This window comes from Scardinius erythrophthalmus (genome assembly GCF_964197995.2).
Source record: "Scardinius erythrophthalmus genome assembly, chromosome: 15".
Classification (NCBI taxonomy): Eukaryota; Metazoa; Chordata; class Actinopteri; order Cypriniformes; family Leuciscidae; genus Scardinius; species Scardinius erythrophthalmus.
This window is the reverse complement of record NC_138235.1, coordinates 7569393-7587357: the sequence shown is the minus strand read 5'-3', so window position 1 is coordinate 7587357 and position 17965 is coordinate 7569393. Positions and strand designations below refer to the sequence as shown.

General features: G+C 38.8%; 1 protein-coding gene across 1 annotated transcript in view; it reads left to right on the top strand.

Annotated features, from left to right (window-relative positions):
* l3mbtl1 (L3MBTL histone methyl-lysine binding protein 1) overlaps positions 1-17965 on the top strand; it is a gene marked incomplete at its 3' end in the record, with an annotated part of 31108 nt that overhangs the window by 6487 nt on the left and 6656 nt on the right. Inside the window, exons 5-17 of the mRNA XM_081386488.1 lie at positions 78-201; positions 839-943; positions 1179-1283; positions 1369-1504; positions 4546-4637; positions 4730-4881; positions 5695-5771; positions 6789-6874; positions 8156-8266; positions 10741-10879; positions 10979-11078; positions 12118-12312; positions 13812-13861. Coding sequence (XP_081242614.1) covers positions 78-201; positions 839-943; positions 1179-1283; positions 1369-1504; positions 4546-4637; positions 4730-4881; positions 5695-5771; positions 6789-6874; positions 8156-8266; positions 10741-10879; positions 10979-11078; positions 12118-12312; positions 13812-13861 — 1472 coding nt within the window. The remainder of the gene's footprint in view (positions 1-77; positions 202-838; positions 944-1178; positions 1284-1368; positions 1505-4545; positions 4638-4729; positions 4882-5694; positions 5772-6788; positions 6875-8155; positions 8267-10740; positions 10880-10978; positions 11079-12117; positions 12313-13811; positions 13862-17965) is intronic.

The window sequence follows — 17965 nt, the reverse complement described above, 5'->3', positions numbered from 1 at the left end:
ATTTGTGTGAGATTTCTTGTATTTCTTGTATTCTGAAAAGTCTTGTACTTGTTGCAAATTCTGTATGGATGCTTTAGTCTTGCAGGAATTGAAGAAGCACAGGTGGTCTATCATGAGCATGAAATGTTGAAGCCTATGAAGAAGAGAAAGAGGAGAGAATACAACAGCCCATCAGAGGAGGAGTCTGATGCTGAACCAATGGTGCAGTTCTTTCAATTAATTTAATTGCTGTGTTCGATGTGTATTTTTACATTATCTTGTATTTCATATGGAGTTCTAATGCAAGGAAATGCACTTTTGTCATTAAAGGAGGACAAAATTGAGGTTTTAAAAATTGATGGCAGACACAACAAAGCAGGTACTTAATCACACTCCTAGAAAACACAGTATTACTTCATGAAATCATCACAAATTAAATCAAAAGTTAGATTTCACACACTTGCACTGTGCATCCACACACATGTCAATCAGTGCTTCAATGATGTTGCCCAAACTGCAGGAATGCAGGTTTTGTGTTCCTAACCAATGCAATCTCATTAGTATTTGCAGGTATTCGATTGTAAAGTGATAGACGCTGATATGAACGATACCAATGCATGGACAGCTTCCAAAATGTAAGCTTGCCTTTACATATGCTTACAACATTAGAGATGTACAAATGTTTAAAATGTGATGTAATTGTTATGCTTGTGAAATGTTTGTATAAACCAGGGATTTGCATGCATATTGATATTGTTTGTATCAGTGTCTATCCCAAAAGAAAAATACTTTAAATACACATAAGAACACATAATGAGATGACATCAGAACAGTGTGCTTTGCATATGTGAATGTGTAACACCTGTCTGTGGGTACGACAGAGGCAAAACTGGAGTTGTGGTCCTGGCCCTGGTACCTAGAGCAACAGAAAGCTGTGGCCGCTCCAGCCAGACTCTTCCAGGAGGTTTGACTTCTTTATTTCACCTCAGGAAGGGAAGAATGCCTCTTTGCTAGTGATTTTAATCTAAAACTCCTTCCTTCAATGACATTTTTATGATGCAGCTGTGATGTGTTATCATAGCAAAGAATATTAATTTGATTTATTTCAATACAGAGTAGAGATTACAAACAGTTCATAGTTCAATTATGGATTTTTCTTCTTTTTTCAATATTAATATGTATCCATGTAACCGCTCTAGACCCAAAGGGTTCCCATGATTAAGAACAACTTTCGACAGGGTATGAAGTTAGAAGGCATTGACCCCCAGCATCCCTCTATGTATTTCGTCCTGACGGTGGCTGAGGTACATTGTGACGGCTCTTCATATTTGACTGTTATGACTATAATCAATGTGGAGAAAGTCACTCTCTTGAAATGCTTGTCTCTAGGTGTGTGGCTTCAGATTACGCCTTCATTTTGATGGCTATTCCGACTGCCATGACTTCTGGGTCAACGCCAACTGCCCTGATATTCACCCAGCTGGATGGTGTGAGAGCACAGGACACAAGTTATACACACCAAAAGGTGAATTATAAATTTGAAATCTGTTCGGGTGAGAAAAATAGGTCAAATAGGTGATACACACACACAAGTGACCAAATTCTGTATTTAATTGTATTAACCCTTGTGCATCAATTTAAAAAAGTTACTCATAGGTCCAAAGAGGACAAAAATGTCCATGTCAAAAAACGGTCATAAAAAGTTGAAGCTTGGGAGCACAGACTTAACTTTGGTATCATTTTAAAGAATACCCTTGCCAGATTATTGCTGATGTTAAATTTTTTTTATAAGTAAATCCAAAAAAAAGTTATATAGGTTTAAGTTTATGAAAATTATTTATGAATATTATTTTATATAAAATATATATTTTATGAAACAAGTTGAACTCTAAAACGGCTAGAAAATCAAAGCCATAAATCTAAATAAGTTGTGTTCCAAATTTGAGGTTGATATCTCAAAAAATGAGCTTTCAGTAAGATTTTGTTTGGGCGCAGTACCAAACTGTCCCCATTGGATCCCAGCAAAACTCCTCTGGTCACACAGTGATTGGCTTTGTTATTTGCAGTTGAGTTTTTCTCTCTCAATACTACAAACACACACATGCACACAAACACCTTTTTTTTTTATAACACACATACCAACCACACTCTGACATCCATACCAACACACCCACACAATTATCATTGCATAATTTATCCAACTGGCTCTATAATAGCTCAAAATTCATGCAGTTAACAGTAACAAAAAAACAAAAACTTACTCATAGGTCCAAAAGGGACAAAAATGTCCAAGTCAAAAAACTCTCATAAAAATGTTATGCTTGGGAGCAAATACTTAAGTTTGGTCTCATTTTAAAGAAAACCCTTGGCAGATTGTTGTTGAAGTGAAAAAAGTGAAAAACGTGCAACCAATTTTTTTTTATAGAAGTTTAAGTTTATGAAAAATATTTATGAACATTATAATCAATATTTTATATAAAATATATATAAGTATTTTGTGTAACTAGTGCAACATTTTTTTTTTCAAATGAAATGGGGGTGAAATAGTAAAATTACAATAAAAATAGACACCTGTGCCAAAATTAATGCAGTTAACATAAAAAAATAAAAAAAACTTACTCATAGGTCCAAAAGGGACAAAAATGTCCAAGTCAAAAAACTCTCATAAAAATGTTATGCTTGGGAGCAAATACTTAAGTTTGGTCTCATTTTAAAGAAGACCCTTGGCAGATTGTTGTTGAAGTGAAAAAATTGAAAAAAAGTGCAACCAAAAAAATGTTATAGAAGTTTAAGTTTATGAAAAATATTTATGAACATTATAATCAATATTTTATATAAAATATATATTTTATGAAACATTTGGAACTCTAAAACTGATATAAATTCAAAGCCATAAATCTAAACAGGTTGTGTTCCGAATTTGAGGATGATATCTCAAAAAATGAGCTTTCAGTAAGATTTTGTTTGGGCGCAGTACCAGACTTTCCCCATTGGATGCCAGCAAAACTCCACTGGTGAACACAGTGATTGAATTTTCGATTTGCAGTTGAGTTTTTCTCTCTCAAATATTACAAGCACACACATGCACACAAACACATTTTTTTTTTATAACACACATACCAACCACACTTAGACATCCATACCAACAAACCCACACAATTATCGTTGCATAATTTATCCAATTGGCTCTATAATATGCCGAAGCAGAAAACAGGAATAAAGCGAGTATTTGCTTTATAGGCCTAACCTGAAAAAATGGCACCATCTGATAAAAAATGGTAAAAATGTCAATTTTGAAGCCTTGCCAACAGAATGAAAGCCTATTAAAAAAGATTGCATCATTTTATAGTTAAACGGCACAGGGATTAAAAAACGCAGTTTTAATGGGTTTCAATGGGGACATTTTTGTCCTTAAGGTCCTAAGAGGAAGTATTTTGTGTAACTAGTGCAAAATAGATTTTTTAAAGAAAATGATGATGAAATAGTAAAATTCCAATAAAAATACACACCCGTGCCAAATTTTATGCAGTTAGCATTAACACAGGCAAAGTGATCAAAAAAACAAAACTGAAAAAGCCAAAAATGTCCTCAAGGATGCACAAGGGTTAAAGGGATAGTTCACCCAAAAATGAAAATTACCCCCCTGGTTTACTCACCTTCAAGCCATCCTAGGTGTATATGACTTTCTTCTTTCAGAAGTTATATTAAATAATATCCTGGCTTTTCCAAGCTTTATAATGGCAGTGAATGGAGGATGAGATTTTGAAGCTCCGGGGGTTTATAAAGGCCTTCTGAAGCGAAGCCATGTGTATGTGTAAGAAAAATATCCATATTTAAAACTTTGAAAACTAAAATAACTAGCATAAGTGTTACTCTTTCACCCTAAACCAATGCGTAGGCCGTCTGTTGGAAGCTAGATATTTTAGTTGATAAAGTAATAAATATGGATATTTTTCTTACACAAATGCATGGCTTCACTTCAGAAGGCCTGCTGTGGAGGGTTAATAGCCTTGTGGAGCACTTTTATCATGGATAGATGCACTTTTTGGGCTTCAAAATCTCATCCTCCATTCACTGCCATTATAAAGCTGGGAAGAGCCAGGATATGTTTTAATATATCTCCAATTGTGTTCATCCGATATATGAAAGTCATATACACCTAGGAAGGCTTGAGGGTAAGTAAAGCATGGGGTAATTTTTCATTTTTGGGTGAAGTAACTTTTCTACATTTTCACCTACAGTTGGCTAATAAACTATATTATTTCCTTTAAAAGGTTTCTGTGTATTAATAATGATATTTCTTGAATATTGCTGTGAGGTTACAGTGATTTTACCATGTCAAGAAAAACCCTTAAAAATCATTTAATTGTGGGAAAATCACTGTGACACTTGACAAAAAAAGGATCTATGTTAAAAAGATCTATGATGTATCTTAATTGCTATCAATTTCCAATCTAGATTAGAATTCTAATCTACTAACATACAATTATATTGTAAATTCTCATATGTTATAGTTTGTGTAAAGGTTCTTTAACTTTACTACCATTCAACACTCTTCCCTTTCAGGATGTAAAGAAGAAGAGTTTTCTTGGTCCAACTACCTAAAAATCACCAGATCACAAGCCGCACCGAAAGAGTTGTTTTCTAGCTCAATCAAAGTAAGTCATAAAACCGTTGATTGAATCTGTATTGCAATTCCCTACAAAACAAACAACGGTCTGAACAAAGGCCTTGTTTTCTCATTGTGCAGTCTGAGACAGACTGTGGGTTTGAGGTGGGGATGAAGTTGGAGGCTGTCGACCGCATGAATCCCTCTCTCATCTGTGTTGCAACAGTAACAGACAAAGTGGGCAACCGTTTTCTGGTTCATTTTGATAACTGGGATGACACGTATGACTACTGGTGAGTTACAACGACTCCTCAAGTCTTTGGGCCCTATTTTACCGATCTAAGCTCATGGCTCAAGCGCACGGCACAAGTGCACTTATGGCATGTCCGAATCCACTTTTGCTATTTTAACGATGGGGAAAATGGTCGGCGCACCCGGCGCATGGTCTAAAAGGGTTGTCTCTATTCTCTCAATAAGTAATGGGTGTGTTTTTTGGGCGTAACATGCAATAAACCAATCAGAGTCTCATCTCCCATTCCCTTTAAAAGCCAGTTGTGCTCGAGCCATTGCAGATTCGCTATTTACATGGAGGAATTTGCAAGCGGAAAGACTGAAATCTTCTCTAGCGAGGAAATGGATTTGCTCGTGCGCGAGGTTAAAGCAAGCAGAACATCTACGGGACAAAGTGTGTTGTGGACCCGCCTATAGGCACACATAACTATCACGCTCTTTAAATAACAAGAAATATATATAATATTGCGCTATTGACTTTAGACCAGGTTTTTGTTGGTCAATGGCTCAGTCTATTTCAGTTTCCTTAAAATAGCAACGCATCAACAATGGGCCCGAACACACTTCGTTTTCAGACCAGCAGCCCATGGGTGAAAAGATGGGCACAAATGTATTTGCTATTTAAACAACGTGGTGCAGGACGTGAAAATGATAACTGCGTCAGGCTGAAACTAGAAAAAAAACACTTGCGCCACGCCTGGTGCTGCATTGTGCCGGGTGTACGATAGGGCCCAAGATATTATAGTCCTGTGTGAAATTAATAGGTTTGTTATTCAAAATTAAGTTGTAATATTTTGAGTTTCCTCATGTCGTAGGTGTGATGCCCGCAGCCCGTACATTCATCCCACTGGCTGGTGTCACGAGAGAAACCTTCCCCTGACGCCCCCGCAGGGTAACTCACAGAGACATCACACCCATCATATCCATCATACCCATCATACCCATCATATCCATCATACCCATCATACCCATCATATCCATTATACCATCACACCCATCATACCCATCACACCCATCATATCCATCATACCCATCACACCCATCACATCCATCATACCCATCATACACATCACACCCATCATATCCATCATACCCATCACACCCATCATATCCATCATACCCATCACACCCATCACACCCATCATATCCATCATACCCATCACACCCATCATATCCATCATATCCATCACACCCATCACACCCATCATATCATTACACCCATCATATCCATCATACCCATCACACCCATCACATCCATCATACCCATCATACACATCACACCCATCATATCCATCATACCCATCACACCCATCATATCCATCATACCCATCACACCCATCATATCCATCATACCCATCACACCCATCACACCCATCATATCCATCATACCCATCACACCCATCACACCCATCATATCCATCATACCCATCACACCCATCATATCCATCATATCATTACACCCATCATATCCATCATACCCATCACATATCCATCATATCCATCATATCCATCACACCCATCATATCCATCATATCCATTATACCCATCATATCCATCATACCCATCACACCCATCACATCCATCATACCCATCATACCCATCATACCATCACACCCATCACTTCCATCATACCCATCACACCCATCATATCATTATACCCATCATATCCATCACACCCATCATATCCATCACACCCATCACAACCTCAGTGTTGGGGTTAGGGATATACAATTTGTTTCACAATAGTAATGTTTTTACTGTTTGTTTGTTTGATCAAATAAATGCAGCCTTGATAAGCATAAAAGACTTCTTTCATAAACATAACAAATCTTACCGACCCCAATCTTTCAACCTGTAATACTCAAGTCTTTTTATATAACACTGGCTCAATGTGTTCTTCTCCCGGCAGATTATCCTGACCCTGACAGGTTCTCGTGGGAGAGATATTTGGAGGAGACCGGCTCAACGGCGGTCGCTGCTGAAGCATTCAGAGTGGTGTGTTAAATCTCTCAATCCTTTAAAAGAGTATCAAATTATCTTTGGTTTTCATCTATGTCAGTCAATAAATGAAAGGGGTTATGACATGAGAAATCAGGTTTGCCTTGCACTTTTGACATGTAAGAGGTCTTTAAAATATAGTTTAAAATGTCTTCCTCATTATAAATAAAGGATTTATTTAGTCAAGCTCCATAAACAGCTCGTTTTGACGTTGCTTTGATCTGTGACGTCATACGGGTAAATGCATTTGCATATGACTGCCTCCAGAGCAAGACATCGACATCATCGCACCATAAGCCCCGCCCACTGCCATTCAGTCACTTACAGGTGCAGTGAGCGATTTCTGAGAAATGCTGTTGATAGTTGATAGAATCGAGCCAAACACACACACCCCTCCCTGTCATTGCTCCGCTCCAAAAAAAAACATGAACACGCAATGCAAGAGTGGATGTCTTTTTATCATAGCTGAAGCGAAGCAAAATAATGCTTCATTGACACTCAAAACTGTCCTGTTACAATAGCTAACATAACAATAACAGCTTATCTTGGTTCTGTGAAACAAACCAAAACCAATGTTTCTCACGTATGGAGCAGAAACAACTAGGGTTCCCAGCTTCAGTGTGGCACTCAAGATCCCAAGGCCAAGGTCAGGATTTCCATTAAATAATACATTACATTTCTGGTTTGTTTTATCTTATACCTCCAGAACATGTGGAATATACGACATGTGTTGCTTGAGATCATTCTGTGACACTTTTTTTAAAGCTTGATGCTGGTCACTATCCACTGCCAATACAGTATATGGACAAGTGGGACATTTTTTTTTTTAATTCTCCTTTTGTGTGAGGAAGAAAGAAGACGGGGTCAGCTGACTGAAACTTGTGTGTTTTATTAAAGTAATTCAAAGAAATCACAAACATTGTGATTGAGCTCTGCGCAAATAAAAATAAATAAACTCTTTCACTGAAGCACTTGGGTTTCCAGTCACACAAATTTGATTTTGATTTTCAGAGTTTGTTTTACTCACGCTCTCTCTCCTCGCTGAACCACCCCCCCCTCGCCACAGTGAACCTCAAGGAAAAAACTCTATGTCATGACCCCTTTAATTGTTAGGTTAGGTCAGACTTGATGAAATCTAAAAATTTGTCTGATTGAAACTATCGTATTCTGTTACAAAGTACACTGAAAGTAAACTGTATTTAAACCATTTCCTTCAGCAAAATAAAGCCAGGCTTAGGATTGCATTGGAAAGATGACTCCTCTTGTATGTTTGCGTAGCGTCCTTCCCACAGCTTCCAGTTGCAGATGAAGCTGGAGGCGGTGGATAAGAGGTGTCCGGGCCTGATCCGTGTGGCTACGGTGGAGGAAGTGGACACTTACAGAATAAAGGTGTGTGAGAAACTGCTTGTGTAGATAAACGCCAGCTTACAGCTATGCTGCTTTAATCAAATAACTGAAGTTAATCGAGGACATTATCTTTTTTTCATTTAATGTCTCATACAAAACCCAGTAGAAGCACACTGTCCCGTTGAGAAGTTTGGGGTCAGTAAGATTTTTTAGCGATTGTAAAATAAGTTTTTTTGCTCATCAAAGCGGCATTTATTTGATCAGAAATATGGTAAAACCAGTGAAATATTATTACAATAAGATAACAAACTTCTATGTGAATATATAGGATAATTTATTCCTGTGATCAAAGCTGTATTTTCAGCATCATTACTCCAGTCTTCAGTGTTACATTATCCTTCAGAAATCATTCTAATATGATGATTTAATGCTCAAGAAACATTTATGATTATCATCATTGCTGAAAACAGTTGTGCTGCTTTATATTTTTGTGGAAACGTTATAAATGTCTTTACTGTCATTGCCGATCAAATGAAGGCATCCTTGCTGAATAAAAAGAAGACATTTATCTCCAAAAGAAATCTTACTGACCCTTGACTTTTAAATGGCAATTTATGTAAACCAAACGACTATTTAAAGTATGACAAATATAAGTTAAAAGAGTAAATACTGTAACTTTTGCTGAAGCATTGTCTATCCACACACCAGCAAATTGTAACAATTGTGCTAACAGAGTATGTGATGCCACATGACATTCATTTATAGTGGTGCTCCAGCTAACAACTCACTCACTGAATCACACAGTTATTACCTTGTTTTACATCAGAAATATTACACATTCTCCACACAAGATTTTTGAGAGCAAAATTGAGTACAATAGTAGGACATGTTTCCAGAGAATTTATCCACCTTTTTTCTACGCTCCATGAGGCTTTGCGCAAATTATGTGTGTAACTTCGATTAAATAGTAAACAATCAGTGAAAGGTTCACTCTATGAACGCAGTAATAAGCATTTTTTTTAAACTGGGTACAACGAGATGACATTATTCTTCTCACCCTTCAAACATCAAACATTAAAAGCATTAACCAATTACTTCCACAGACCATGAATAACCCCCGAATATTTCCGCAGCAATAATTACTGATGCGTAAATAGGCCTATTACTGTAGTAATATACTGTATGTCTCTTTTATGTAACATATTGACCTTATCAAAAATGCTTATTAACTGGAACATTGATTTCCGTCATTTTGACAGATTTACCTCTTTTAGAAACATTCCAGTAAACATTGCTAACAGGGATTAGAAGTGAAAATGGGCGACAATTACATTTTAAAGCATTCAAGTGAAAACAAACCTGGAAAGAGACGTGAGGATTTGGGGAGAAAAACAAGATATTCTCAGTGCATTCCAGTGAATTGTTCATGGGATATCATAAATAAAATCTGGAGAGCAGGCCACAAATGTTGTCTTTTTCATACAAAGGGGGAAACAAAGAAAATAATCAGGAGGAAAAGAATAAGCGTCTGAAAAGAGCTCTGGCCTCAGATATTCTTGTTATACCCCGTCACATTAAAATACCATGCGTTACGTTATTCTCTTCTGAACAGGAGAACATGAAGGAAAGTTTACAGCTCGTTCAGTCAAACTGACAGATAAGGATTATTTATAGCACAACCTTATGATGGCAAATTATTTGTTTCAGTCTTTTTGAGTGGGACTTCCTCAAACCGGAAGGCTTGAAGACCACAGTAGTAAAAAGGTGGATATTTTTAAGCTTGTTTCTCTTACCAAACTGACAAATAGTTTTTCACTACATTTTGTTACTAGATTTGTAAAAAAAAAAAAAAAAAAAAAAATATTTAAAGTAAATGTTTTAGTTCTGGGCAACATCCAAAATAAAAGTTTGTTTACATAATATATGTGTGTGTTCTGTGTATAATTATTTTGTATATATAAATACACACATATGCATGTATATATTTAAGAAGATGTGTTATTTATATATAAAATATTTATATTTATATATATTATAAATTATGTATAAATATATATACAGTATATACATGCTAATATTTCTTAAATATATACATGCATATGTGTGTATTTATATATACAAAAGAATTATACACCATACACACACATATATTATGTAAACACAAACTTTTATTGTGGATGCAATTAATCGCAATTAATCGTTGCCCAGCACAATTTTTTGTTTTGCTAGTCAGAGGACTTACTGACTCACTAGTCAGAACCATAACAACTCTTCAAAAATAATGCTAACTTACATGAAACCACATGATAAACGGAAATTTACACTAACTTTATTAGTTTGAAATTAACATGAATAGAAAAAAACACATCCAGCAAAGACATCCAAAGACAAGCAGGCCCACACAATCACCCGTTACGAGACAAAACTGTTATCTGAGCATTTCAGTGGTGCATGGATGAATGTGGTCGAGTGACGTGTCCTAGTGAAGGTGTGTTAGCCTCATCTGTTGTCCTCAGATTCATTTTGATGGTTGGAGCCACTTGTATGACGAGTGGATGGACTCAGACCATCCGGACGTCCACCCTGCAGGCTGGTGTGAAAGCACAGGACACCCCCTCAAACCTCCACCCTGCCAACCCATCGCCCAGAAACCTGGTGAGATTCCTCCAGATTAATCTCTTTCCTCAATCATCTGACTCGTATGTGCTCATGTAGCAAATACTCTGTCAATTCAGAGTAATATGTGTCTTTTAGGTCCCAGGGAGACCCTGACAGCCCGACAGCCCAACTTCTCCTTGTCTTATAAAAGTCTGCCTCAGCCACGCAATCCCTCCAAATACAGCTTCCACCACAGGTCATTCCTTCATGTGCCCTTTCAGTGCAAAATACCCAAACTGTCAATTTGTGTTTTGTCTTCTGAAGGATTAGTTCACTTCAGAATGAAAAATGTCCTGATAATTTACTCTCCCCCACGTCATCCAAGATATTCATGTCTTTCTCTCTTCAGTCGAAAAGAAATTAAGGTTTTTGAGGAAAACATTCCAGGTTTTTTCTCTATATAGTGACTTCAATGGGGTCCAACATTTGGGTTCAAATGTGAGTTTCAGTGCAGCTTCAAAGTCTCGACCCGATCCCAGCCGAGGAATAAGAGTCTTATCTAGACAAACTATCGGTCATTTTCTTACAAAAATAAACATTGATATACTTTTTTAACCACAAATGCTCGTCTTGCATGTCCACGACTTCACGCATTACGTAATCATGTTGAATGGTCAGGCGTGTTCCAGTTAAAAAATATAGGGTAAGGCGAATCTCATTTTCTCCTCCAACTTCAAAATCGTCCAACGTCTTTTTTTTGTAAATGCCGTTTTAATTTAGTCTTTGCATGTTGGCTTTGTAAACACTAGGTCGGTACTTCCGCCTGCGTGACCTTTCAACATGATTACGTAATGTGTGGCTGCGTGGCTCATCACAGAGCCAGTGCAAGACAAGCATTTGTGGTTAAAAAGTATATATATATTTATTTATTTATTTATTTTTTAGAAAATGGCCGATCGTTTCACTAGATAAGACTCTTATTCCTCGGCTGGGATCGTGTCGAGACTTTGAAGCTGCACTGAAACTGACATTTGGACCTTTATCCCGTTGGACCCCATTGAAGTCACTATATGGAGAAAAATCCTGGAAAGTTTTCCTCAAAAACCTTCATTTCTTTTCGACTGAAGAAAGAAAGACATGAATATCTTGGATGACGTGGGGGGGGGGGGGGTAAATTATCAGGAAATTTTAATTCTGGTGCGAACTAATCCTTAAAATTGTCTTGAGGTTGAGGGACAGTTTATTAAAAACAAATGACTGCAGATTTGAGAACAGACCCGTTGTTTGTCAAACAGAAAGTGCCCTACTCCGGGATGTGACGGGTCAGGTCATGTGACCGGGCGTTTTACGGCGCATCACTGTTTATCTGGCTGTCCGTTGGCTGAGAGGAACCAGGGTCGGCTCAAGGCGGATCTCTCTGATACAGAAGGATCCAGGCGTAACCTGCTGGTCTTCGGCCAGAGAGCAAAAAAGTCACGATATCACGGCAGGCAAGACAATATTCACATCTGTTGTGTTAATCAAGTATATCACTGCAAAAAAAAGGCTTTTCTTACTTAGTATTGTAACAAAGTTAAAGCTCAGCTCACCAGCGAACGTTCATCGGAACTTTAATATCAAAATAAACAAACAACAAAACGAAAGTAAAGCAGCAGCCCCTCAATGACGACTGCCGCACATAAACATGATAAAAACACAGCAGAAATAGTCCAGACCGGGGGCCTGTACCATGATGGTAGTTGAACAAACTCAGGGTTGCAGGATTAGTTTCGAGTTGACAAAACCAAACCAATCCAACCAGCCTTTGTTGGTACCATGATCATCAACTTTCTCTGTCAACTCAGGCTTTATACTGAGTTTAGGAGTTTAGGTGTGACATCAGTAGCGAACAGTCAATCACGTGCCAAGAAAGAGTGAAACTGCGAGAAGCAGCGCAATTCACTTTTTTACATAAAATTATTAAAATATTAAGAATTTAAACAAATTTACACAGCAAGAATAAAATAGCTGTCTATGAAAAAGGGATAACTAAAATAAAAGTTGTGAAGTTAGTTTATACAGTTGATAAAGGTATAGAGAGAATTTAACATTTAAGCTCACATGTAGTCATTTTATAGCTTCATCTATTGATTCTAAAGCGTATTTATATTACCTTTATATATTTATTCATTTAAACTCTGCGTAATAATAATTGATGAACTAAAATTGTACACTTGTGTCACTTTGCTCACAGCTGATTGGTCCAAGTTCAGTTTGCAAACTCTTATGTGGAACATAACCTGCCCCGGACCAGGTTAGCCGTGGAGCGTGAGTTACTATGGCGATGAACTCTGCTAAAAGCCAAACCACTTTCATGGTGCCTAAAACCCAGGGCTGGTGCAAACTAAACTGAAACATACCTGGATAGCCACCTAAACCGGCTTCATGGTACAGGCCCCTGGTCCTCTCTCATCCTTCACTGTCATCACTCCTCCTTTGATCATTACTCACTCCATTCCCACAGCTCTCGGCCCCGCTCTGCTTGCCACAAGTATTTTTGTCTTGTTTCCAGTCCAAATATGTAAAAGTGAATAAGTAAAATGAGATATTATGACTTGTTTTCTAAAAAAATAATAATAATAATAATAAAGTGAGTTTCTGCATGAAACAAGCAAACTTATCTGACAATGGGGTAAGAAATATAATCTTAATTCAAACGGAAACAAGATTATTATTTTTTGGTACCCTATTGGCAGATAATTTTGCTTGTTTTCACTTTTTTTTATTTTATTTTTTTTTTTTCAGAAAACAAGACATAATATCTTATGTCATTTTACTTGGCTAGTAAATGCATCTTGATTTAAGAATTTTTAGATATTTGGACTGGAAACAAGACAAACATACTTAGTAAGAAAAGCATTTTTTGCAGTGAATTGCATATTTGTAAAATTAACAAAATTGCGGTTATGTAAACATTAAATTAAAAGTCACCTTTCTTTCCTCTCTGCAGGATCGGTCGCCCCCCTAAATATCGTAAAAGTCAGCAAAGAAATTGTCAGAGTGAGTTTTACTTTCTTACATTTTCTATATTTGAAAGTTGAACATTTTCACACATTTTTATCAGTTACTGTTTTTAAATATACAAGTATATATTTTTTTTAAATGTGTGTTCCGACTCCGATAATGTGTGTACACTATATTGCCAAAAGTATTGGGACATGAATTCAGGTGTCCCAATCACTTCCATGGCCACAGGTGTATAAAATCAAGCACCTAGGCATGCAAATGCTTCTACAAACATTTATAAAAGAATGGGTCTCAGATAGGTTGCCACCTGTGCAATAAGTCCATTCATGAAATTTCCTCACTAATAAATATTCCACGGTCAACAATATTTATGTTGCCACGGTTAGTGGTATTATAACAAAGTGGTAGCAATTGGGAACAACAGCAACTCAGCCAAAAAGTTGTTGGCCACGTGTGGTAGGTAGGTAAGCCATGGTGGTAGGCCATGAATTTAACAATTCATGATGTTTTATAAACAAAGTTCGGGAGGAGCACGTTCAAATAAGCAATCCAATCTACTCGTCATCAAACAATTATGTCTACCCTAATCAGCATGACAAGAAGTATATATATATCCACACTGTCAACTCACCTAATATTCCTTGACAGTTTTTCAGCATCCCTCCACCACCCCGACTCCTCACTCTTGGCTTAATCTTTACAGCCAGGAATACGGGGGGAGTACTCTGGGTTCGGGCCGAATACCGAGCCCGGAGCCCTCTCCTCGGACACCACGCCAAATACGCATTTATTCTATCTAACTTATTTGTAAGTGTGAACTAGTGAAATATTGTTAAAAGCGCTATATAAATGAAGGTGACTTGACTTGACGTAAAATCACAGAGCGGGGTCAGCGCATGCTGAGGCGCACAGTGCGCAGAAGTCGACAACTTTCTGCAGAGTCAATAGCTACAGACCTCCAAACTTTGTGTGGCCTTCAGATTAGCACAAGAACAGTGCGTAGAGCTTCATTGAATGGGTTTCCATGGCCGAGCAGCTGCAGCCTAGCCTTACATCACCAAGTGCAATGCAAAGAGTGGGATGCAGTGGTGTAAAGCGTGGGATGCAGTGGTGTAAAGCGTGGGATGCAGTGGTGTAAAGCGTGGAATGCAGTGGTGTAAAACGTGAGATACAGTAGTGTAAAGCGTGAGATGCAGTGGTGTAAAGAGTGGGATGCAGTGGTGTAAAGCGTGAGATACAGTGGTGTAAAGCGTGAGATGCAGTGGAGTAAAGTGTGAGATGCAGTGGTGTAAAGCATGAGATGCAGTGGGGTAAAGCGTGAGATGCAGTGGTGTAAAGCGTGGGATGCTGTGGTGTAAAGCGTGGGATGCAGTGGTGTAAAGCATGGGATGCAGTGGTGTAAAGCGTGAGATGCAGTGGTGTAAAACGTGAGATGCAGTGGTGTAAAGCGTGGAATGCAGTGGTGTAAAACGTGAGATACAGTAGTGTAAAGCGTGAGATGCAGTGGTGTAAAGAGTGGGATGCAGTGGTGTAAAGCGTGAGATACAGTGGTGTAAAGCGTGAGATGCAGTGGTGTAAAGCATGAGATGCAGTGGTGTAAAGCGTGAGATGCAGTGGTGTAAAGCGTGAGATGCAGTGGTGTAAAGCGTGAGATGCAGTGGTGTAAAGCGTGGGATGCAGTGGTGTGAAGCGTGAGATGCAGTGGTGTAAAGCGTGGGATGCAGTGGTGTAAAGCATGGGATGCAGTGGTGTAAAGCGTGGGATGCAGTTGTGTAATGCATGGGATGCAGTGGTGTGAAGCGTGGGATGCAGTGGTGTAAAGTGTGGGATGCAGTGGTGTAAAGCGTGAGATGCAGTGGTGTAAAGCGTGGGATGCAGTGGTGTGAAGCGTGAGATGCAGTGGTGTAAAGCGTGGGATGCAGTGGTGTAAAGCATGGGATGCAGTGGTGTAAAGCGTGGGATGCAGTTGTGTAATGCATGGGATGCAGTGGTGTGAAGCGTGGGATGCAGTGGTGTAAAGCGTGGGATGCAGTGGTGTGAAGCGTGGGGTGCAGTGGTGTAAAGCGTGGGATGCAGTTGTGTAATGCATGGGATGCAGTGGTGTAAAGCGTGGGATGCAGTTGTGTAATGCATGGGATGCAGTGGTGTAAAGCGTGGGATGCAGTGGTGTAAAGTGTGGGATGCAGTGGTGTAAAGCGTGGGATGCAGTGGTGTGAAGCGTGGGGTGCAGTGGTGTAAAGCGTGGGATGCAGTGGTGTAAAGCATGGGATGCAGTGGTGTAAAGCGTGAGATACAGTGGTGTGAAGCGTGGGATGCAGTGGTGTAAAGCGTGTGATGCAGTGGTGTAAAGCGTGAGATACAGTGGTGTGAAGCGTGAGATACAGTGGTGTAAAGCGTGGGATGCAGTGGTGGGACGAATCACGCTTTTCTGTCTAGTAATCCGATGGACGAGTCTGGGTTTGGCATTTGCCAGGAGAACGGTACTTGCCTGATTGCATTGTGCCAAGAGTAAAGTTTGGTGGAGGGCTGATTATGGTGTGGGGTTGTTTTTCAGCGGTTGGGCTTGGCCCCTTAGTTCCAGAGAAAGGAACTCTTAGTGCTTCAGTATACCAAGTAGAGCTGAACGATTAATCGCACTTTACATGTAATCGCACTTAAATCGAGATGGCTTATCGCGATTTTAAAATCGCAAAGGCTGCGATTTTTTATGCGCAGCTTGTCATTGATGTATGGCTCTGTAAACGCTGCTCCATCTGACAGCACTGTGAGTTTGAGTCACTTGTAACGTGCATTTGAAAAAACAACACGCGTCAAACATCTTTCCAAAACATGAGAAGCATTTATGAACCTCTTGTCCAACAACAGACAACATTTAATAACATGCATTTACTCCAAACTCACTTCATTACGACAGTTGAGCTCATACTTCTGTGAGATGATGTGCCTTCTTACACAGAATAAGGCAGTCGTGTATTTATAAGTCATGTTTAATCAAAGCGTTTCAATCTTCTGTTTATTCAGCTAGAGCGATAGGGATTTCCTGGAATGATGCACATTATTGTACTTTTGCGGCGGGGCATATTTATCGTGTTTGCATGAGAGCGCCCTCTGGTGTTCAAATGGGGGCAGTATTTACTACTAATCAGCCGCACTCCACTGACAAGTTGTGCATAAAATAATCGCAGCCTTTGCCAAATCGCGTGCGGTTTTATTGCAATTAATTGTTCAGCCCTAATACCAAGACATTTTGGACAATTTCATGCTGGGAACAGTTTGGGGATGTTCCTGTTCCAACATGACTACTCAGCAGTGCACAAAGCAAGGTCCATAAAGACATGGATGAGCGAGTTTGGTGTGGAGGAACTTGACTGGCCTGCACCTCAACCTGATAGAACAGCTTTGGGATGAATTAGATCAGAGACTGTGAGCCAGGCCTTCTCGTCCAACATCAGTGCCTGGCCTCACAAATGCACTTCTAGAAGAATGGCCAAAAATTCCCATAAACACACTCCTAAACCTTGTGGAAACCCTTCCCAGAAGAGTTGAAGCTGTTATAGCTGCAAATGGTGGGCCAACTCCATATTAAACCCTACGGATTAGGAATGGGATGTCATTAAAGTTCATGTGCATGTAAAGGCAGACATCCCAAAACTTTTGGCAATATAGTGTATCATGTTAACTAGATTACCATAATCAACTAATGCAATATTTATGTTTACTAATAATATGACAGATGCTGTGTGTCTGTAATCCTTTTTGGCCCAGGAAAACTTACTCAGAATTTCCAAACTAAATGATTTATACTGTCAATTACTGTGCAAAATCACAAATATTACAGAATATAGTCAATAGCTATGTTTCCATCCAAATGTGCAAATTTAATGTTGCATAAAACATTTGCGAATATAGCACCGCTTCCATCCAGTGAGACAAAGTAACAAAATCGTCTCTTCCTGATAATCTGCCACCAAATATCACTAAGAAAAAATTAATTTGCTGTATTAGAAGCCACTGTGTCGTACAGTATATAATAAATGACTTGCGCCTCAGAGTTTGCAGACGAAACACGGTCATGTTATATTGCTTTCAGATGCCTGCTGTTTGAGAACGCAGTCATGTAGGACAGCTATGGGAGGT